Source organism: Python bivittatus, unplaced genomic scaffold, assembly GCF_059951505.1.
Source record: "Python bivittatus isolate LINGU-HERP-01145 unplaced genomic scaffold, Pbiv_v1 ctg000340_np1212, whole genome shotgun sequence".
NCBI lineage: Eukaryota > Metazoa > Chordata > Lepidosauria > Squamata > Pythonidae > Python > Python bivittatus.
The window spans coordinates 25,811,970-25,835,970 of NW_028277056.1; the positions used below are offsets into that span (position 1 = coordinate 25,811,970).

The 24,001-nt window shown below is 36.9% G+C and overlaps 1 protein-coding gene across 1 annotated transcript; it reads right to left on the reverse strand.

Moving 5' to 3' along the window:
* Window positions 1-308: 308 nt before the first annotated feature.
* On the reverse strand, window positions 309-23,660 carry UPK1B (uroplakin 1B). The gene is made up of 7 exons (XM_007438332.3): window positions 23,383-23,660; window positions 21,251-21,451; window positions 15,302-15,376; window positions 14,635-14,757; window positions 12,443-12,622; window positions 10,880-10,963; window positions 309-5,217 (listed from the first exon to the last, which is right to left on the reverse strand). Exons 1-7 carry the CDS (start codon window positions 23,449-23,451, stop codon window positions 5,167-5,169), a joined length of 783 nt encoding a protein of 260 aa, XP_007438394.1. The 5' UTR covers window positions 23,452-23,660; the 3' UTR covers window positions 309-5,166.
* Between the last annotated feature and the right edge of the window lie 341 nt (window positions 23,661-24,001).

Here is a 24,001-nt window from a genome sequence, read left to right on the forward strand (position 1 = left end):
AAACCGAATCCAGAAATATTTAATTTTGGCAATAGGAAGAAATGTTAGCACTTCAAAGCAAATACAGCAGCTGCTTAATAATAAGCCAAGGGATAAAAGACAGAACCAGGGAGATAAAATAACATAGCTGAAGTTTTCTGAAAAAGGAGCATTTTCTGAAAGGCAAAAGCTGAAGTGAAGAAACAAAAAACAGATGTTGAACACATTTTCAAATGCTGAAAGAATTGGAAAAAAAAGCTTGTTTTAAAAGTGGAAAAATTAATCTCTTTCTGTCTTAGCAAATATAACATTCATTGTTCTATATTTCATTACTGTTACCTCAGGCAACTGAGGTTCACCAAATTTTGCCCAAAGAAAAACGATCAAAATCAATCCTATGTCTCTGTATGTGTCCTGGAGCATCTACAGCCTTAAACCACTTATGGTACCTTGTTAAAGAAGCCTTGTTTAAATATTATGGAAGAAATATTCTTCCAGTAAGAACTACCCAACTCTGAGATGACTGGGAAGACTGAGGTCCTATTTAGATGGGGGGGCTGGAGTTTTGTTGCAAGCAGTTGAAGGCGGCACTTGGAAAAGCAAACCAATTTGTTGAAATGCTCATGAACAGCATTAGAGCAAACATACCCATGCTTGTAGCCTCATTTGTAACATTTTTATACTTGCTGTAAGGCAGGGATTAGCAATCTTTAGGGGCTTGAAATATATGTAGAATTTTGAGAATGGCTGTGATATTCTTATAAATAATATGAAGTCAGAGGCAGGATTTTATTTATTTATTTATTTATTTGCTTTGCAGTATGAAAGCTATTATTTTGATTAAAATATTAAACATCGGGAGGGGCAGGCAATTTGCCATGTACCAATGGCAGTGTCTTTATGATGAAAAAATGTACATTCCCTGATCTTTAATCTGTGCTGGGAAACTTTAATCTGTGCTGGGAAAGCAACTTCTACCACTGTCAGCTGCTATAGTTAGGTTGGCTGAAAGCAGTGAAGAAGATACTGTACAGGATCCTATGACAGAACAAATGCTTTGCATGCAGAAGTTCTGCAGGCAGAAAAATCACCATTTCAGTTTGTGGCTTCTTCAGCTACAAGATATGGGCTAGCTAGTTAGCAGAAAACCTTTTCACGAGTTCCTGCACAATAGTTAGAATAATGTAATATTAGCTCAATGGAGCAACAACTTCACAAGCACCATTAGTTGCTTCTTGCTTTTAGCAGGTTCCCACAAGGACATAAATGTAAAATGATGTAGAGAACATTGTGAATAGCCTTGAAGGACAAGAGGAAGAGCCACTACCAAGGCCAAGGTTAGATAAGTGGGACTTGAGCCCATTCCAAGAAACTAATTTGAGAAATCATCTCACATAGGCCCCTCCTTATTTCACCCAAAGATAAAGTGCGGGAGGGAGAATCACATTCGGACTTACAAGATTCAGTTACTATAGCTGTTACAATAAAAGTAGTCCTGACCTATATAGCATTGGTTTCTTAGTCTTGTTTACCTTATAGGGTCGACAAAGATATTATAGAAAAATATATCAGTAAGACACTACACAGGCCTCACAGGAAAAACAACTACATGCAGAATTGAGAAAGATTTTAATATCCTTAGCAACATTTTTGTGGAAAATATGGTGAAAATTCAAGGCCATATTCCCTCCCACCCACCCCACCCCTGTCATGGAATATTCAGAATTTGTATCAAATGTTTATAAGAATACCTATGGCCAAGGTGATCATTGAAGAAAAGCTGTTTTTCCCCCCAGGGTGGTCTAGAAGCCATTGTAGAACTCCATGAATAGGAATGTGGCAGTGAGCTTCAGCAATATCATTGAGAAAATGCTGGCACCAAGGATATTGTGAACTCACCTACAGTGACAATTTTTTGCTCATCTGGTACTCTACTTTTACTATATCAGCCACTCCTTTTAATTCACTCTGTATTACAACTCTGAGTACCAAAGATGGTGGAAATGAAGCAAGGACATCAAACTGAGTGAAGAAATCCTGAAAATATTTTTGAGCAGAATTTTTCTATGTCCCCATTTTTCAGTCATTTTTAAGAGTTGTTAAAGTTTTTTTTATAAATACCATATATACTCATGGATAAGCCAATCCACAGATAAACCTACGCTCGAATTTTTAAGCAAAATACCATGAAAAATTGCCACCTGTGGATAAACCAACCCTCAAAATGCTTTTTTTAATTTGCACTATTGGCTTATCCGTGGATGGCACATGTTTCATGGTATTTTGTTTATCTGTCACTTGATTTATCTGTGGATGGGCTTATCTGCAGATAAGCCGAACCGATTTTTTGGTGTGTAATTTGGAACCTAAAATTCTTGGCTTATCTTCGAGTATATACAGTACTGATTCTCACCATTTTCTTTAGAGAAATAAAGTGACTATTTCAAAGGGGGAAGCTGTTTAAGCCATAGACTCCAATTAGTGCAGCAGTACAAATTAAAGTATCCCTTATAAATGACTGTCCAGCCTCTACTTGAACACCTCCAGTGGATAGACTACTACATTCCCTTGGTTACTGGTTTCACTGCCAAATCAAATCAAATCAAATCAAATCAAATCAAATCCTCCTTAGGTATTTGAAAAATAGTGTCTCTTCCAAATATTATCCCTCCTATTTTGTGTTTTAGAGGCTAAAAACACCCATGACTCGCAATCTCTTCTCAAAGGAATTTGTTTTTTTCCATCCCCTGCTCTTTTTCATTGCTCTTCCCTAAACTGTTCCAGGCTGAATACTTCTTAAAGCATGGGAGTACTGATGGTATGTTCTGTATCCAAGGGAATTTGTTTCTCATTAGAGCCAGTTGGTGAGTAGTAACTCTCTGGAGCATTAATTACAATACCCAGCTATATGGAATAATAGTTAGCTACTTACTGAACAGCTATGCTGCCTGCTTAACCACTGCAGAAATGTGGAATAGCCTTAAGAAAACAGCTACTGTTCGTGCAAAGGTGGGTGAGGTTGAGAAACAATAGTTCACACACAGAAAATTATTAACTTTGGGTGTTTTATTGAAGATTAACACATTTACTCTGTACTTTCTGGCTGTTGCCTAGGGTGAGCCTCTGAATAATCAGTATTAGGGTAAATCCAGAAAAAATAAATAATCTCTTTAATATATCAGAGTGGTTTCCCTTTCAGGATGTCAGGGCAATTTGAGGACAGCAGATGACCTTGTCCTCTAAACCTCACCGCACTTCAACACATTTGTATTGTGGGAGAAAGTGCATGTGGAAAATAGTTTTTGTACTATATCCCTCAGCAAAAACTTCATTTTGGTCATTGGAAAGCAAAATGAAAGGCTTAAAGCTATTATATTCCATTCACAAATTTAAATGTTATTTTATGAAATTATAGGTAAAAATGGTTTAATGTTGATACGTTGATGCCAAAATTATACTTAAGTGTCCAGGTCCTCCTGGTAAAGAATCTCTTATGAAAGGACATGATTATCTTTATTGTTTTAAAAAAAAATGAAGACACAGATTTGACTCAATAACTCTGAAGTTTACCTTTAAAAAAAAAAAAAAACTTTCATTCACTCCAGTTCTTCATCTTTAGGAAAGTGTTAGTACAGTCACAATAATGTACAATCAATACAATTCAGTTACATCTGAGGCAAAATTCTATTTATCTTAACCATCTTTATTTTATTTTAAAAAACCAGTTTATTAATGATTTGAACAGGAACAAAATATACAGAACAGGGATTTCTTTTTGGAGCTTACATTTCATGGAAAATTATTTGCATCTTAAAATTCTCTGTACAAGGCATACTCTATCACAAAAAAGCTTACAGTTTGATGTATGTGTTAACAAAAGATTGCTTGCATAATTGGTTGGCCATCTGTGTATTAGTCACTCATATTAAAATAATAAACATGATCTCATAGTGAATTCTAACAAAATATACTTAATTCAAGATCCAAAAAAAAAAAAAAATGTTAGTGTAACTCTTACATTTAATATATTTTCAAGTAAGTTGTTCTGTTACTACTGTGTTTGGTTCCTTTAAAAAGTTGTCCTCTCTTGTAAACAACTTATGAATCATATCAAAGATTGGTGAATTGAGTATTATATGTGTATACTAGCAATCAGAGGTAGCCAAAAAATACTGCCAAAACCCCCCCTAGACAATCATTCCAAACAACAGCTTCAATTTTTTCAATTTTTTAAAAACATCCGTTTTCAATAGAAGAGAATATATGTAGCTCAGGGTTGAATTGTGTAGTCCTTGGTGCTCTGTGGTCTTGGTTTTGCTTGCAGACATTTCAAATGTTCTAGCCATTTCCTCCTGTATTGCTATGTTTGCGCATGGCCTTGATTGTTACAGAACAGATCAGACTGTGTCCAGTTTCCTACCTTGTGAGTACTATAGCTACAGTGTTTCAAATTAAGGCAAAGGCAATTCAAATGTTACTCAAATAGGTAACATCATCAGTTCTAGTGAATATAGGGTTTGCTCCTTGTTTATATACAGTAGCTTGCCCTGCCAGAGTTGGTGGGGGTGTGGTTTTCTCCTTAGTAGTTCCTTGATTAGGGTATTGTTTTCTGCTTGACTGTTTGTCTGGTGTTAGTCCCTGCTTATCTGGTGTTGGCTACTGGAGAGGATGTGTTCTGGTCTTTTTGTTTCCTTCTTAGCTTTTTTATTGTCTCTTTTGAATGGTATGTAAATGTGGCATATCTCTATATGTCTAATCAAGGAACTAACCAAGGAACCACTAAGGAGAAAACCACACACCCACCAACATTGGCAAGGAAGCTACTGTATATAAACAGGGAGCAAACCCCATGCTCATTAAAGCTGCTGATGTTACCTCATCAGGTAATGAAACAACAGCGAGCAAACAATCAAGTGCAGAGAGCACCAAGGACTCCACAACCATTTCCTCCTGTATTGCTATGCTTGCGCATGGCCTTGATTGTTACAGAACAGATCAGACTGTGTCCAGTTTCCTACCTTGTGAGTACTATAGCTACAATGTTTCAAATTAAGGCAATGGAAGAAAAAAAGCAAGGATTAATGGGACATCTTGAGAACTCCCACAGGAGAAATTATATAGATATGTATTATCTATATAGATTTATGGAAAAAATCAGGAAGAACAGATTGCTAGGCCATTGCATCTTTAATATTCAATTCTGCTCCAGTAGAACATCGTACAAAGGAGGACCCAAGTCTGGAAAAAAAAAGAAAGAAAGAAAGAAAAAAAAAAAGAAATAAGAAAAGAAGCATTATTGCAACATGTTTTTACGTAGCACATTTAGGTTTTCCACTTTAAAACTGCACTGACCAGAAGAACAGCCTGAAGTTAATTTGTACAAACAGCATAATTAGGTGTGGGAAAACTAGCTCTGTAAACTAAGTATCTACTGTGCTCAAATGAGAACCCCAAGGTTGTTTTATTACTATGCAGAAATACAAGTACATAGATTTAATAAACACCATGACTGACAGCAAAACCATGAAAGCTTCTGCTAGTAAAATAGATTCATTGAGGTTCCCAGGTTGTCTTTTTTTTATGGAAAACTGTGCAGATAAAAGAACAATGATAGAACATATTGCAACCATCACAGAAAGACTTCTATTAAAGTCACTGCTAAAAAATACGCACAGAAAGAAATGTCCAGACTGCCCCAAAATTTAGGACAATCTTGTTTCCATGGTCCTGAATGTTTGTGTATGACTGCGGCAATGTCTAGGGCAGAGGTGAGAAACTTTTCCTGTTGACAGCCACATTCCTTTACGAATAATATTCTATGGGCTACGTGCTGACGTTGGGTGTGCCTGAACCCAGCAGTGGACAAAGCCAAGGTAAGCTCACAATGGCCAGGGGTATGCCTTTTTCTCTTCCTTCCTGCCCAAAGAGCTAGAGCAAAGTCTTTTTTACCAACCAATACTTTAATGGCCAAGTATAAAACATACACAAGGAATTTATCTTCGGTGATAACAGCAAAATCTTTTTCAAAGTTGGTGGAGAAGGTAATTAGTTTTATCCCCACACACAGGGGACAGCTTTTCCTTACTACAATTTAGTTTCTCCTTACTAGAATTTAGTACAGTGTTTTTCAAACTTGGCAACTTTAAGATGTGTGGACTTCAACTCCCAGAATTCTCCAGCAGCATGCATTTCTGTCAGCAGAAATTCTGGGGAATTCTGGGAGTTGAAATCCACACATCTTAAAGTTGCCAAGTTTGAAAAGCACTGATTTATTAGCTGACATATATAAACCAATATTTTAATCAAGGCAGAAAAACAAATCTGTTTATATGTAAAAGTGAGGATTATTTCAGTATTTCAGGATTCCCCATACTGTCATGATTACTTAACTATTGACCTCAATGGGCAGAAAACAATGACCAAAACATTACACTGAAATCATATGCAAGAAAAGTAAGAAAAAAGTAGGGTGGGGATTGTCCAGATTCTGCCCTGGGCCTCTCAGAGTCTTTTAAAGGTCCTGTGCTAGATAGAGAACACATACTCTTATTAAAAGCCTGAACTGATCATTTGTGATAGCCCAAGATGAGCCATCACAACTAATCCAACGCATTCAGGCACGTTGTGAAAGTGAGGGGCTGGGAAAGAGGATTTTGGGTCCAGTTTTAAGTAACACCTGTGTCCGATTTCTTCTAGAATAAGGTTTGGGAAAATAGCAATGGGGAGTGGGAAGGGAAGGGACAGAAGCTTCTACTTCTGTCCCTTCCCTTCCCATTCCCCATTGTTCTGCTGTAGTATTAGTTAAGATGAGAGAGAGAGAGCCTGTCCAGCTTGCCTGAAGCTATTAATGAACTTTGGGGTTCAGATTCCTGTTCAGTCTGCCTATCCCTAGTCCAAATCCAATACTATTTGAACATCCTAAATATTTTACTACACCTATCGTTTAGGTGTTCCTATCAAGTTTGTCCACATGCCTCTGATTTGCTGATAACCAGTCTTCCTGCATTTATTCACATTCTTTTTATTGCCTTCCTAGAGGTCATTTCATATTTAAACTGAAGCTTGTTATACTGGTTAAGGGACTCTGTAAACACAGGTAGCCATTGCAAATGTCCAAGAAGGACAGCACAAACAAGTCATATATTACAAACAAGTTTTCCCAGTTATGAAAGGCTAATCTGACCTTAGCTGGCTCACAACTTTAAATCTGCGAGTTTAATCCCAAAACACTGGAGACTGTTTTTTCCCTGAATTAAGCTGTAATCTTTCTAGGTGGTTTGCTAAAACCCAAGCAACTTTAATTAGATATTACCATTAGACTCAGTGATATAAGCAAGAGGCTCTCCGGTAGAAGTCATTTATGAACAAAATTTAAGGCAACAAAAAAGGATAAGGAGGAAAGGTATGAACCTATATGCTGTTTTCATTAGGAATGAGAAAAAAGTCATTTACTAATAGCACTAAATCTTTCCATACAAAATGGATAACAAAATGTAAAGATAAAAGAACAAAAAATAAAAGGTTAAAAATACAGTTTAAAATTAACACTAAAATGTACAATAGAGTCATGTAACAGTTGAACACTTGAAACTCTTCTAATTAATGAGAGTGGGGGCAAAATTCAATTCCCAAGGTAATGTATTCCATAGCCTATGAGCAACAAAGGAAAGGTACTCTCCTATGTGCCAGAAAAGATGGGCCTCTGTTAGGAGGAGTATCTTAATTCCTATTAGATATTGCACACAGATAGATGAGTTAATGAGGAACTTTTTATAGTAGGCTAAAACCTTGAGAATATCTCTGGCTAAATTGCAGCTACCTTATGAGGATGGCAGCTTTAACCTACCAGATTTTCAACTGTATCATTAGGCCTTTTATTTTAACATCTTCTATATTGTTTTAGAATGAGACTTATTACAATTACTTTCCTCTTTGGGCCCATTTGGAGAGCAAGTGTGTGATACCTTTGAAATCTTAGCAAGTTTTAGGGTCCAGATACATGAACTGAGATCTTTGTTTCTTGCTTTGAAAGCTGCTAGGCATATTTGGTTATTAATAGGTAAAAGCAGTTACATTTTGATTCTGGATCACATGAGAAATTGATGCTGTAGTATGGGGAAGGTGTACTGTTGGAATACTTGGGTTAAACAAGGGATTAATACTTTAAACCAATTGATTTTTAAATGGTCCTTTTAATGATTTTGAGATATTGCATTTTGAGTTTGACTTACCTCTAGTATATATAGCTACCCAGCCATTTGTGTGAGATAGGTGGCTATATAAATTGTACAAATAAATAAATATGCTTGGCAACATATACAACTAAAACATGTATTAACTAAACAATATGGCCTGTTAGACACCTCTGAGATACTTGTAATTTGAGTTTTTAAAAGAGATGCTGCCCTTATTCTTCTATTTATAAGGTATTAAAATACAAAATGAAAGTTAGTATCAGTTTAATATCTGATCTGTGAAAGGAAGAATTGGAGCCTCTAGTTTTGGAAAATCAATGGGTCTAGGGGTTAAAAATGTGAAATACTCTTCTTAAGAGTTAAAAATGAAATTAATTCATCAGTAAATGTTATTACAGTTTATTGGACCCCTCAAATAATGTTTTAAAAAGGATAGATATTAGATTTCTTACACTGGCAATGTAAGAAACCTGAAGTTTCTTTAACTCACATGATTTAGTACTATTATATTAAAGCTTTTTTTTGGTTTAAAATCAATAATACAATAATATAATTTTGGAAAAATATTATAGTTTCTGATCTTAATGAGATATTGTATTATATTCCTAAAACATGGAATTTGTCATCTTATGAAGAGCTTTGGCTCTCCTGAGCCTGGAGCACAGCAAAGAGGATAATTCTATGTTATTGGAAAGAAAGTCACTCTCTCTTGATTTTTAAGAAACTGGATCCAGGATATGAGTTTGTTACGTAGTTTTGCAAAGTCCCTGTGTTCTAAAAATGAGAAGATGACAAAATATGTTGCTATATGGTCTAAATTTAATGATAAGGTTAACAATAGAATAAATATTATTAATATTTTACTTATTATGAGGATCTTTCTGTTAATTAGGGTTTTGTTATATTCAGTTAATTTTAATTTCTATAACACATTTATGATTTTCTTTGCTGTATAATCACTATTTAATGTAGACTCCTTTTTTTGTATTTCACCATTTTAACCAAAAATGTATATATAAAAAGTAGGAGTATCGTCCAAAGAGCCTCCCCTGCACAGATTCCTAAGGGGAAAGTCAGTCTTTTAGTTGGTCATCCTAAGCCACTGATGAATTTAAAGCAGCATATCAATACTTTAAACTGTGCCCATCGAGCAACTGGCAGCTAATGAATATAAAGCCCCACGTAGAAACTATTGCGGGTCTCATGTGGGATGTATCCAAACCATAGATAACTATAGTGAAAGGATTACTTGGGAAAGGTAGCAGCTGCTACACCAGGAGTAATTGTGTGCAAAGCCACTCTTCTCCAGAGCCATCATCTGTGGCTTGAAAATCTAGAAGCACTTTCAGACTGCAAATTTGCTCTTTTAGGAAGTAAACAAATTGAGCCTCAATCCCCCAATCTAATTTCCTACTGAGCATCAGCATCTCTATTATGTCCAGTTGTTTCCCCTCCTCCAGCCCATTTATGGAATGCAAAGTGCAAAGGTACTGATTTTTCTCTTGCAGCTGAATGATAACCTCACTGATGACACTACTCCAAAAGTCTGATGAGCTCTCCAAATGATTTCAAGTAGATGTCATGGAGAACCAGACAGCATGGAGAATAAGGTAGAATCCATAGCTCAATAGCCTAGGTGTTGAATGCCAGTCCTCCAGCACCACTTCTGTATATAGCCTAACAGGAACAACTAGAATCATGGTAAAACAGCACTCCAAGGCCTGATCCCCTCAGGCTGTACAGAAGAATACAGCCAAGAAGTCCAGAAGAACTAGCAGGGCCTCATATTCCCAATCCATAACATAAATCAGCCACCAAAGTGACTGTAGTAGTTTTAGCACCATACTGAAGTGGGTCCAGGGCAATTGTTGCCTATGAGAAAGCTATTTCAATAAGGATGTTTTATATAATTAAAGGTTTAATGCAGTCTATATATTTCAACAAATCTAAACTAGATAAACAAGATAGTACCATATACATAAAATGTTACCTTCAACACAGTATTATCACATAATCTTAATCGGCTTTATACAAAGACTTAGCTCTAGGCAGTTTAAGCTTCCTTAAGAGGTTCTCAAGAAATTAAATGCAGCTATTCAGAGATTCAGAGCAAAGGGCCACCACAAAAGCTAAAACTGATTTAGCAAAGAAAGAAAAACGGATTTTTGTTACATCACAGCAAGAAGCTATAGATATGTGAAAATGGGGTAGGAGTTACATCACAGCAAGAAGTTACAGATATGTGAAAATGGGGTAGGAGTGCTCCTGCCCCATTTTCATATATCTATAACTTCTTGCTGTGATATAACAAAAATCCGTTTTCTTTCTTTGCTAAATCAGTTTTAGCTTTTGTGGTGGCCCTTTGCTCTGAATCTCTGAATAGCTGCATTTAATTTCTTGAGAACCTCTTAAAGAAGCTTAAACTCATAACCCAGCTGTGGTATAAATTATCTAAGCTGGAAGAGCTGCAGACAGAAGGAAACACTTTTGGTGTTTCCACTGAATGATAGTACGCCTCCACCATCACCACTGTTGAATAAATGAGGTTCAGTCAGTCCCTGCTCAGTTGCCTGTGGACGTGTAGCAGGCCACTTTGCTTCTGAAGATGCCAGCCACAGTTGCCAGCGAAATGGCAGGAAATCTAATCTCTAGACCACGGTCACTAAACCCTGAAGCCCAGCAAAGAAGTTCTGTCAGATACTTACAGTCCAGCACAGAATGGCAAACCCAAACCAAGCAACGCCCCAGGCGTGTCTGTTCATGGGGCCAGCAATAGTTTCATAGCAGCCCTGAGGAATCAGAAAATAAGAGGGAGATGATCAGCTGCAGGTAAATAGATAAAGTTGCTCAGTACCTTCTAAGCCTTCATTCAAAACAAAGATGGATATAAAAGTAATACAGTCCAGATTTAATGTGCATTGTCCAATTTGCACCTGCCTGATCCATCTGAAACTAGAATGAACTTACGCATCAATACTGGCAGTTTCCAGAATTGTGCAATATGGCTTGCAACTGTAAATATGTGCACAAAAATGTATATATTAGGGGAGGGTAAAAATATGTATTCAGGGAAACTGTTTGCAAACGATGTACGCCTTAATAAAAGTCCATACAACAGTGTGCATTTTAGATTGAAATTTGTACAAAAATGTTTATGAATTCTTACACAGAATTTTTTTACCAGTCAAATTTGCAAACTGATACATAAATGAGCCAAAAAGAACCAACATTTGGGAATCATGAGAATAGGAAGTATACAAATACTTGTGAGTAAAAAAAAAGGATATCAAATATCAAGGGAAATGAACAATAACCAAGGTAGATTATCTAAAATTCAATTAGATTTTCAGCACCCATCTTTTCACAACAAATTCCCACTCAAATGGCTGTACTGCTAGGATTAAAAGCTACTGAGACCACTGATGTGATTATCAAGATTGAAATGGAGGAATCTTACTTTAAAGAACTGACAAAGTGAACACAATCAGGTATACAGTAATGGGTTCAAATCTACTAAAGTTATGCCATAATCAATGTGTTAGTTTTCAAGGTGAGCACAGTACTTCATTCATCTCACATTTAAAACAGATAACATCCTAGGCTAGGCCAGTAGATCTAGCAGAGTAATGAAGAAACAGCATTATATCCATCAACAGTATTTCAGCCTGTTGAATGCATATAAATATAATCAAGAGTAAATCCTTAAGTTTTATAAACAGTAGCAGTCTCAGAAAACCTACCCTCTGCTCTATTTTTATTCTCACTTCCTTCTCCACACTTCTTTTCCAAAAGCAGTGGTCCCACTACTTTCCCTCCAGTTGACAGGTGACTGGTATCCTCAGAGTCATATGTTGCAAGATGGCTGCAACTGCCATCTCTGAATGCTTCTGAGGATTCCCTTAGAATAATGGCTGTAGGGTAGCTAGCAGTAGTAGGCCACACTGGAGAGTTTCACATCTTAGCCACAACAAAGCAGCTGTTCTTGGTGATGGGTTGGAAGACAGAAAGTTGGAGGTTGACTTGTTTTGGTTGGCAGCTGCTTAACACAGCTGCTTCATTTTACCTTATGGAAGAGCTGATCCTCTGTGATATGCTACTTACCAGAAAGGGGGGTGTAAAAGAGGGAACAAAAGAGAAGGGGAACACTTCAGCCTATCAATGCTGGGAGAAAATATTACTAGCATCAGCACCCCACTAACATTTCAGAGAAGACAAATGTCAATGAGTGTTTTGATTACTACAGAACAAAAATAAGAAGAAATTCTTACACTGTCATGGTAATAGCCAGACACCCCTAATTTGCAGCCATCCAAGCTGATTGCCTTTCCTTGGATATCCATAACACAGCACTGTCGTGGCCAGGGAAAATCCGCATCATTGTTCACTGTCCGAAAAACGGAGGTATATATTTGCCAGTCTGTTGGGCCAGTCACACCACAGCATTTATTCTGGATTTAGGAAGGAAAAAATGTGTGTGTGTTGGGTTACAATAAGTAAGCATTGCATTTGTCATTTTTAAAAAATGAGAGAAATTGCAGCCAATTTACTTTTCTTCCAAAAATGTGAAAAAGATTTACATCCAGTGAACTGGCATCACTCTTGTTCCATGTTGTAAAAACGCTAGAAAATTGTTGGAATGCAACAGAACTGGATGGAGTACAAAGTGCACATCAAGGGACTATTTACATTCAGATTTCCTCAGATGGGGAATTTACTGGATATTACAATACAGTATGGAATCATATTAATGGAAAGAAAGTAGTTTATAGTATTAAAAAAGCTCCCTAAGTTTTGAACCAATTCTTTATAATCCCATTACCTTCAGTAAAATTCATGTGAAAATGTTGCTTAAAATAAAGATAATAAATTGATAGATTATGCCAACCATTCAGAATGGATCCCATATATTGACAGACTACAGGTATTCAGAAACTACATTTGCATAGAACAGTGTTGTCCAAACTTGGCCACTTTAAGATGAGTGGACTTCAACTCCCAGAATTGCCCAGCCAGCCATGCTAGCTGGGGAATTCTGGGAGTTGAAGTCCACTTATCTTAAAGTGGCCAAGTTTGGACAACACTGGCATAGAACAAAAGAAATCCAAACCTATATACATAGTCCTTGAACTACTGTAACTGTATTTGACAGTACTCCCTGAGGTCAGGACTCTTTATTCTGTGTGCACTGTAACCACATTCTACCTAACGTAGTTATAGTTCCCCTTCAGAGTTTCTCTATGAACCCGGGAAGGTCGAGGACAGAATCAGAATGTTTGTTTTTTTTTAATCCACTGGCCAGGTTTACAACATTTGAATGCCTGAAGAGCATGTTTGCTAGTCTCCAAAGCTCTAAGCAAAAAGACAAGTGAAGGTTTAAGTTCATCAGAAATCTTAAGTAGTGATATACTCCAAGCCACTTCTAGTCCTATGTGTGATCCCTGGTAAATGAACCTTTAGTTCAGTTTGAGTAATGTGTGATCAGATTATAGCTGCTTTCTTTTAAACTCCACATAGTTGTCAAACTCAAGAAGCAAAAACCATACAACTTTCAGAAAGCTATCTTAAATGCTAGCTGGAGTAAAAACACAACCTTGAAAACTGTAAGAGTAACTTTCAGGTAGTAAACCAATTAAGCCAGAGTCTCTTTGATCCGCACATCTGGCCTGTGCTGCCTCTTCTCACACAGACTGAACTTCTCCCCCACCTGCTTTCCAGAGTTCCTCAGACTTTCATGCTAACAATGTCACAATCATTTTCACACTACTGAAAGAGGTACAACTTTTTCTGAACCAAATTCCACATTTAGCCCTAAAGTGACTTTCTGGGAGACTCACTCCCAAACTACAAGGTGGCACCAATACTAATTTTTATTTGATATTACTTCAAGATTTACACTTAATTAAAATTAAATATAGCAAGCATGTTACTCTCTAATCTTTTTTTACTACAACTTTTTGAAGTCTCTGGGGCTCCCCGGAGGCTTTTGGAGTCCTGTGGTCCTGAGGCCTCAGGTTCTGCACCCCTGTATACAGTATCACTTTTTTTTCCCCATTTACATCCAGAAAGGGTCTAGATGTCAAGCAACAGCATTCAGTTTTAATGTATGAATGAAGGAATTGCCACAGGGAGGTTAAATTAAATAGCTTTGTATAGTTGTTTGAGATTCTGCCCATTGAAAAAAGTTGAGATGACAGTTCTCATCCTCAAAGAGTATGATAATGAAGGGTTACATACAATAGCAAAAGTAAAGATTTACTTAAAACGCTTCTTAGCGTTTCACAAAAATATCAGCCAAAATGTTAAAGAATCCAAAGCTTTTTGCATTTCATTATTGAACTGTAGATACAATATACTTGTCATCCAGAGAAACACATTCATTTATATGACAGCACTATATATTTCTGGAATATTTTTAAATGGGAACAAAGAATGCAGTCCCAGGGTAATACAGTACTATCACCTGCAACATGAGACGATTCCATGTCCTGGTAATACCGTCACTCTTCCATTTGTCATCATTGTTGACTGGGTTTGGATTCTGGTATTTTTCCAACATTTGCTTCAAGAAAAGTTCATGAGTAAGCTAAGTGGTAATGAGAGGGAGAAACATGAGGTTGGTTCCTATTTGGAGAATACTCCAGAAAGCCAGAAGTCACATCCTTGATAACATCTAGCACGCATATCTTAGGGTTTAAAATTAGTTACAATTAAATATTTTCTTCTAGTAGTACATGCTAACTAATTTAAATAACACTAACATATACTCAACTCACAAAACCCACATTTTGATAGGCTACTTCACTGGGTAAATATAAGGAATTCATACCTGATTAGGCTTTATTTTTTAAATAATATACTGCCCAAATGTGTTTGCTAATGAAGTGACTCTAGCCAACAAGCAAATAAATTCCCTTACGGAGTCCACAGATGTGGTTAGGAAGATTTCTTTTCCCTTGGATCTTAAGAATGGATTAAAAGTTTGTTCATACCTTATGAACGTACTGCCATCATCTTTATTGTTATTCCGACCTTCAACATATTTGCAGAAATGAATCCTTCCCCTTTTAACCTCTGTATTGAACTGAAAACATCTGAGAGAACAGATGTCTCATTGACAGAATACTTACGAAATCCCGATGCACGGTTGCTGTGATGCTGGAGGCCACTTCAAAGGCAAAAACAATCATCATCAGGATGATGTACTAAACACAAACAAACAAAACACTTGTCACAAAGAACATTTGACACACTTGCATCTCAGATTGAGAGCTAAAGAAAACTAGAAATCTGTCTTGTTCCTTCTATTCCTTTCTCCTTCATCTTTTAGTTTTCCAGAATTAAAAGCCTGAGAAAGAAGCAAGAATGGTTTCTTGAGCAACTTTCAACTAAATTATTTGTTCATATATTTTACTTTTAAAGACTTCTACTTAAGAAGCCACCCAGAGGAGAATACAAAAACAGTGAACACAATATGCAATTAAAGAAAAAGGATGGAAACAAAGCAGGAAAAAAAAACAAACAATAAGAATACAATAATTTGGAATAGTCCTATTGTGGAATAGTATCCTGCAATTACCTTTTTAAAACAACACAGTATGGGAATCAGCTACATTTTTCCTGGGAGCAAGTTCCATAAATGGGTACTATTATTGAGAATGTTCTGTTCCTACTACCGTGTTGTGAATGAGTTGGTGAGCCCACTAGTGAGATCAAGAAAAAAGCAGGGCTCACCAACTGACCTTAATGTTTGGGTAAGGTGTTATTTGTTTGACAGACTTTTAAAAACTTTTTTTTCCTAAGTTGAAAGGGCCCAAAAGCTTATAGGCAGTGAACAAAATTATGTGCCTCCATTTAATCACTCTACTTGACAATGTAGGAAGCTACCAGCCGCAGCTTCTAGTTGGCATTAATCTGCTCCGCTGAGAGTACATTCATGAGAATTCAACATCAGAGAAGACCAGTCCAACTGGATGCTTAACTATAGCAGGTATTTTGTTAAAAACAATAAAACAGCAGCCAAGCTAATTAACAGAGTAGTGTCCAAAGTAAAGCAGTAGTTGGAATAACATGTCCCTCACATGTTACTTTATATTCCTTCTGCCAATCTTAGTCCTTACTACATGCTGACTGCTTTATAAATTCAGTGTGCCCATGTAAGAGTTCTCAGCATGAAGCAGGTTCTTGACAATGCAGTCATAAATGAATAAGTTTGTCTACTGAGTTATCTACACAGCATATTCTCCTTTGCCAGTAGGATGGGCTGGAAATAATGTGTTTAAAATCATGCTTGATCTGCAACTACATCAAGCCATAGCTTAAAATGAAATGAAATGAAATGAAAAGCCTTACCTATCATAAGTTATTCAGGAGCTCCAAAACATACAAATCCATTAGGTAACTTTTCTATAAAAAGTGATATCCACTTGCAAAGTGTAGCGTTCTATAATTATGCTATTCACCAAATGATGCTGTCTGTTATGCAAGTAATACCCTGTTCCAGAGTTTAGCAGGCAAATATATTGTGAGAATCATCTTTTGCACAATGTAGGTCAGATTGACCTGCAAAATCCAAGTTAAGGTGTCATGATTGATGTCTTTCTTTAAGCCTGGCCAGCACAGCGATCTATCTAATCCATTCATTGCATTTTGTAAAGCACTGAAGGCTCTCATGCATTGAATTCTAACATAGATTTTCTCCAAATTCTTGGAATTACAATGCCAGTTTCTTTCCACCATTAGTTCTTGGAATAACTTACTTATGAACAGCAAAACAGGATAAGCATGACTATTCAAAATGTAACATCTTTTGAAATTGCATTTTGTTAAACAAACAAGCTAAAGTTTGAAAAACTTTTAAAAAATCATACCTTGGGAGAAGGGAAAAATGCAAGAAAGGGAAGCAAATACAAAGGAAAATAAACTTGGTTTTCTTACATATGTAATCTTAAAGGGAAAATGTGAAGAATCTGTGTAAATATTTCATCCCAGAATGACATTTGTTCAGACAAGGATAAACTTAGGAACAGGTTTGTTAATATACTTAAGAAATATATAAACTTGAATATGTCTATCCTAAATTATAGTATATGGTCTTTCAAAGCTCTTTACTGAAGTGTTAATGATTTGGGATGAAGCTATTTCCCATACTTTTTAAACCATTTGAAATACATCAATTTTCTGATGATTCGAAGTAACAAACCTTGCTACCACCAGTAAAAACTCAGTCAGTCTTATAATGCATCAATTTCTATGCCTGAAGAAAAATGGACATAAAATCAACAGCAGGGTTCATGCCAAGGTCTGCTGAAAGATTTTCCCAATTTCTTCAAAATCTTTTGACCAAAATTAAAAACTAATTGGGCATTGCCATACAAATGGCATTATGCACTGCTCTGCTTAACATATCCTAGGAAGGTTACAGTTTATGCAGAACAGTTTTACTGGAGTGTAAAGCTAACTATTAATAATTTTCAAGGTCAGTTCTTGCTAACTTACTAAGGCTTAAAAGGCATTCTGCACTAAAGATTCCAGTAAGATTCAACATGTTGAAGTTCAAAATTATCATCCCATAATCCTGTGATTCTTAAAAGTTTTATATAATATATAAGATATTGTCTTAATTTTAAATGAAATAAATACACATCATTCTTTAAATATTGAAAAATCTATTATCTTCCAATTTCTTCTCTTAACTGAAAAGCATAAAAATAGTTTTTCAGGTTTCATATGCTTAAATGTTAACTGCGTTGGTCACTAAGAGTCAACAATGACTTGATGGCACAAAGTCAATCAATCAAACGTCAATTATGTTTTTGTTTATATTATATGGAGTTCTCTAATCCTAGAGGGTTTTTGGGGGGGGGGAGGTTATGTCTAAATAGATTTTTTTTTGCCATGTACAAAACCAAGTAATATGGAATAGAATTAGGACGAATAGAGGTGAATATGTGTAGCTTAGGGTTGAACTGTGGAGTCCTTGGGGTTCTCCGAGCTTGGTTCTTTTCCTCCATACGTTTCATTACCCGGCTAGGTAACATCTTCGGTATTAAAATGGGATGGAGTTTGCTCTCTATGTGCTGTGGCCTGCCTTGCCAGTGCTGGTGGGGGTGGGGAGGTTTTGTTTTGCTCCTCTGGTAGTTCTTTGATTGGCATATGTTTGCTGCTTGATTGTGTGCCTGGTGGTAACCTTTGCTTATCTGGGTGATGATTGTTGGTTATTGATTGCTGGTGAGGCGATCTTCTGGTCTTTTGTCTCTTCGTTTTGACACAACACATGGACAGACTCAACTATAGTTTTAACTGGGAAATTCTCAGCATTTTAGATCAAGCTAAATCCAAATATGCAAGAGAATTCTTGGAAGCCTGGTATTCAGACAAGGCACCAATTAACAGACACATAGAGATTAAGAGCATCTACATACTATTCAAAAGAGACAAAAGACCAGAAGATTGCACTGGCAAGGCAGGCCACAGCACATAATTAGAGAGCAAACCCCATCCCATTTTAGCACTGAAGATGTTACCTAGCCGGGTAATGAAACGTTTGCAAGAAAAGAACCAAGCTCAGGGAACCCCAAGGACTCCACAGAATTAGGACTGTTTGAAACATTTTTTATTTTATTTTTTGCATTTGATGTACAATGATTCATTTCAGAATTAAACAGTATCCAATGTCTCAAATCCATCAGAATCCTTCTACAAGGTATGTATCTAGACACCTACACTACAGAAGTTATTAGCTTTTGGTCTTTTAAATCACATACCTTCCAAAATGGAAGCATTTACTTTTGTATATCTACAGTAAATTGTCCCAGTTCTAGAGCTGCTTTAGGCTATGTCAGCAGACTTCAACTTAGGAAGTTGATCTGTTCCTTCTGAAGTAACTGTTACATTAACATTTGAATCTATGTCAAAGCCAATGGCCCTGACACTACCTATATTTATTTCTAAGAAATCTTGGGGAAAAAGGTAGATAAGGACTCCCACAATAATGACTTCATGGCTAATCTCAGGATGCCAGACAGTTTTTCCATGTGTCCTTTGGGCAATAGGTGGGCAATTCTGCTAGGTTGTAGTTTTTCTCATGGTATGAATGTCAAAACTAAGAACAGCCTATGTGTGTTTGAAGCTTACTTCAGATGCTGTTGAGGGATTTCTAAGTCCTGCTGTTTGTGAAAGAGTGGTTTTCCTACTAAGAGTCTACAAGTTTTTCCTGGTAGTTTCCAGTTTGACTTTCATCCATTTCAGAATAATTTGCCATTTTTATCACAGTGTGTAGGATTAAATCCTTCTACATTTAGAATCTTTTGGAATTGTTTGTCCTGGACTTCTATCACTTTTTTTCTGTCACAGGTTTTTATTTATATTTCTTTTTGTCTCACAAAATAATGCTTTTATTCCATCTCATAAATTTCTCGACTGACCCATCAGAGTTTTTGAATAAATGAGAAGTGAGCATATATAGTTTAGCACTTATATAAACCCTTTTCTCCAACACAAAGTTCCTGGCAAATATTGGCATACATGTTTTATGATTTGTGCATCCTTTACAACTGTCTGAATATAGTTTATATTCTAACTTGAGAATAATGTCATGGTAGAAATGAATTTCTTCATTTCTTAAAATTGTATAGGAAAGTTATAAAAGAAATCTGCTTATTTATTTATGTATTTATTTATAAATACATACATACATAAAGTTCCTCAATTCATTTGGTCTCTAGGCAATATATATATATAATAAGATTATAATACAAAATCATATAATATTAATTCTGGAATTGATGGGTCCACAATCAATCCCCAAAAATCTGGAAAAGCCAGATATTGACAACTTTATGGAAGGCCATAAGAATGGGGGGGGGAATCATCCTTGCCTTGGCAGGCTGGATATTCCATAGGAGGGAGCCCTATACAGAATGTCCATTATAAGGCTCCTCCTGTTATGCCCATAGTAGTTAGGCACCCTTGTAGATATTTTTTCACCATTCATGTTGGGTTTGCAGAATTTATCTGGGAAAGATGGTTTCTTAGATACCTAGGCCCAAAACTATATTGGGATAAAGTTGGTGACCGGTACTTGGAATTGCACTCAGAAATACACTGTTAACCAGTGCAACTCTTGCAGAAAGGGTGCAACATGCAGTATCAAAACTGGGCATAAAGTATGGGACTGTTGCATTTTGGACCAGCTGAAGTTTCTGGATAGTCTTCAAATACAAGCTGATATAGAAGGAATTACAGAAATCTAGGTGAGTGATTGTTCTCAGGGCATCCTGTTCCAGATAAGACAACAAATTGTGCATCATCTGAAACTGGGCAAAGACCTCCTGGACATGGACTCACCTACCAGGAGCTGTGATTCCAAGAGGAACCCTCCCCCACAGATTTCAAGCGTGAGAATTAAAGATGGTAGTCATAGAATCCATTGGGTTCTGAATTAACAGCTGCTCCATCTTTCTTGGGCTGAATCTGAAACTGTGTTCATATGTCCAAATCATGACAGCCTCCAGCTACTAGGTCAGGACTATTGCAAAAATTATGTAGCTATGCAGTTCTGATCATAATCACTTTCCTCTTGCCCTATTTGGTTGCATAAATATACCTGAAGCCAATCAAAAACTTTGTTAACTTTTAATTGTACTGAATGGAAAGATTTCCTCTCTCAAGAAATGTGGATACAATCCCTTGTTTTAAAATGGCAAAACTTAAGACTTAGAATAAATCCTTTTTCTTTCTTTCTTTATTCATGTCACAGTGATTGACAGCAAACTATGCAGACTTTAACTGAAAAAGAGTTTCTATTTCTAACAAACTAAAACTGTCATTAATTTTTATTTGTTCAAGAAGTGCCAACACACATAATGATTTCAATCTCTGAAACTCTGCAAACACAATATTTCCTTGACAACCTATTCATTACTGTCTCCCATGGTATTATCATTGTTTAAGAAGTCCCTTTGTGCAAAAAAAAAGAAAAAGAAAAAAAACCCCAATAATATACCAACACATACAACTAGTGGAGAGATTTCTTGGTTTGTAAGATCAAGAATACCTTCAGTTGCTACTGAACTTACCACTAACAGCATTGTCCTGCTTGACTTTAAGACACCAACAATACCAAGAATAGACAGACAAAAGAAACAGAAACCAGTGAAGATCCCAATCCAGGCAGCACCGTAGATATCATCATTGTCTGTAGCTTCCAGCAATGGATATAGAGTGTGTTGATCTGACACGAAGAATATACATTCAGCCATGAGTGCAAGGCCACAACACTGAAACCAGGGAGACACAGGATGGTCATTCCAGAGCATTCTCAAGATTTTGCATTAGTTTCTAAGGCAAAAATCTGAGCCCAAACTGAATACCCTGTTTGAATCTCACACTTGCTTCTTTCATAAAAAGGGTACTCCAGATCAAAAAAATACTTATACAAATTTGTGACTGGAAGCATCACAGATATCTTGTATAGCTTCCATTCTTTGCTTCAGTTCTGGACTCCTTTGAATGGAAAGTAATGTTTCCTCAAGCCAGTGCTAATCTCTTTTTATCAGCCATTATGTTAGTCACAAGATACTTATCCCAATTATTTTTTCCCTACCACATATTTCTTTTTAGAAGGAATACTACTTTTGCATACTTATATTCAACAGAGATATTTACTTTTCTATTACTTAGTTTTACAAGAAAATGGAGAAGCTATTTTTCACTCACAATAGGAATTCTCTCTGCCATTACTCTTGTCTCGACAAATGAAAAACACATATGCATTTTTACATTTAAAAGTAATGCTGAATTAGGAAACACACACACACACACACTTCTAATCCTAAACTGTTCAACTTAAACTATAGAAACACATTTATCAATTGGGATAATAAAAATAAATAACTAAAAGTGTTTACTATATTCAAGTCATATGTGTGGCATATGGATTTTGTGGCCTAGCATGGCTGCTGTTCTGCTGGTGTGAGCCAGCATATGGAGTGAGGAAAAGGGGGAAAAAAAGCAGCTTTAGCCTTGAAGGGCAGCTGTTCTCTCATAAGGCCTGATGAGCTGACTTGGCTGCTAGCCAGGGCTGGTGTGGGGAGATTTTGAGTGGGCAGTCCCATTGGTGCAGCGAGGTATATAGGGGTTGAGGACTAGAGTCCTAGGGAGACACCCAATTCCTCAGTTGCTGTGGGAATGCTGCTGGTCTAACCAAAAATTGGAGAGAGAGAGAGAGAGAGAGAGAGAGAGAGAGAGAGAGAGAGAGAGAGAGAGAGAGAGGGAGAGGAGAGGAGAGGAGAGGAAAAGTTTGTATCTGGAGTGAACAGAGAGAGTGGAGAGTGAAGTGCAGGGCAAGTGTTGGTTCCTGTTTGGGGAGAGGAAACACAGTTCAGGGGTGGCCTCCCTGCAAGCAGGGAAGTGAAGACCCAGAGGGAGAAGCTCCACCAAAGATCCAAAACCCAGGAGGGGAAGGAGGGCTGGCTACAGTCGGCAGCTTCACCCAAGACTCTGGGGGAAACAGAAGGAACTGGCTACTGGTAGAGAAGCCCTGTTCTGGGGGAAAACTAGGCAGAAGACCCTGAGAGAGGTTCTTCCCCCAATGCAGAAGGTGTTTGAGCTGGAAAAAAATCAAGCAATGCTGAGCACACTCCAGTAATCCCAGTCTAGTCTAGTCCAGTCCAGTCCAGTCCAGTCCAGTCCAGTCCAGTCCAGTCCAGTCCAGTCCTTTCTTTTCTTTTTTCTCTCTTACCAAGCCCAGAAACAGGGAAGGGAGACAGAGAGGAAGGGGAAGGAAGCAGGAGAGATAGAAGGGAAAGTTGCTGATAGGGAAACCCGGGAGCCAAACCTGACACCAGGACTGTGTTGTTTAGCCCTGTTGTAAATAACTGTATATAGGAAAAAGCATAAAAAGCCTCCACTGTTGGGTGTTTCTATGTCCATTGCCACCTTTGCAAACCCCATCACATTGTGACAACCACTTAATCTACAAGGGAATGACCAGATTCATGCATTCAACTAAACCAAAATATGATTTGTTGGTTTGGATTTAGTTGTTCTTTAAACCAAATCTCTGCAGTTTCTAAACTATGATTTGGGGCTTAGTGTGATATATGAATGCAACCAATTTACACAGCTATTATTTTCAAAATCGTGACTTAATCATGCGTGAACCTAGACAATAGTACATTTTTGAAGAAGCCATTGTTAAGTTACTTACCCCTATGACAACATTTCCCAGAATTAGTAAGCCCTGAAAGCATCGCACACCAGTATCTCCTTTTGCCATCTTCAGTTTGCAGTGCAATCTAGAAAGGAATTACACATTCATTAATACTGCAGGTTCTCTCAAAAGTGCTGTCTTTTCTTCCTCTTTTGGGCGCTGAAAGCCACCCAACCTTCAACCGTGTCCTGGAATTTAAAAAAAGCTTCAAAGACTTCAAAAATCACAACAAAACAATCCTACAGTCTCTAAAATAATTTCTAAATTTACAGGAAAGAACTACCTATTCTCGCCTAATTAGCAAATAATGTGCTAATAAAGAACAATGAGACTGATTTCATAGTTTTGTGGGATAAATATGTAGAATATTGCCACCTATATAAATTATGCAGATTTAAAATGGCACCCATCAGTTAGCCTATATAGCAACCAAACTGAACAGATTTTAATAGAGAATATAAGTAGCTCAGGATTGAACTGTAGAGTCCTTGGTGCTCTCTGAACAACCAAGCTCAGAGAGCACCAAGGGCTGAACAGATTTTGTTATTCAAAATTACATTTGGAGAATCACATTTTAAGTGAAGCATTTCTCATGTTCATTCCTCACAGAGAGCCA

Bases quoted from the DNA above. Each gene is read 5' to 3' on its own strand.
- UPK1B (XM_007438332.3), bottom strand. From the start codon at position 23,451: ATGGCAAAAGGAGATACTGGTGTGCGATGCTTTCAGGGCTTACTAATT. The intron at 21,452-23,382 runs GTAAGTAACTTA...CCCTGGTTTCAG, and splicing joins TGGGAAATGTTGTCATAGGG to TGTTGTGGCCTTGCACTCAT. The intron at 12,623-14,634 runs GTGATAGTACTG...TCCTAAATCCAG, and splicing joins GGAATCGTCTCATGTTGCAG to AATAAATGCTGTGGTGTGAC.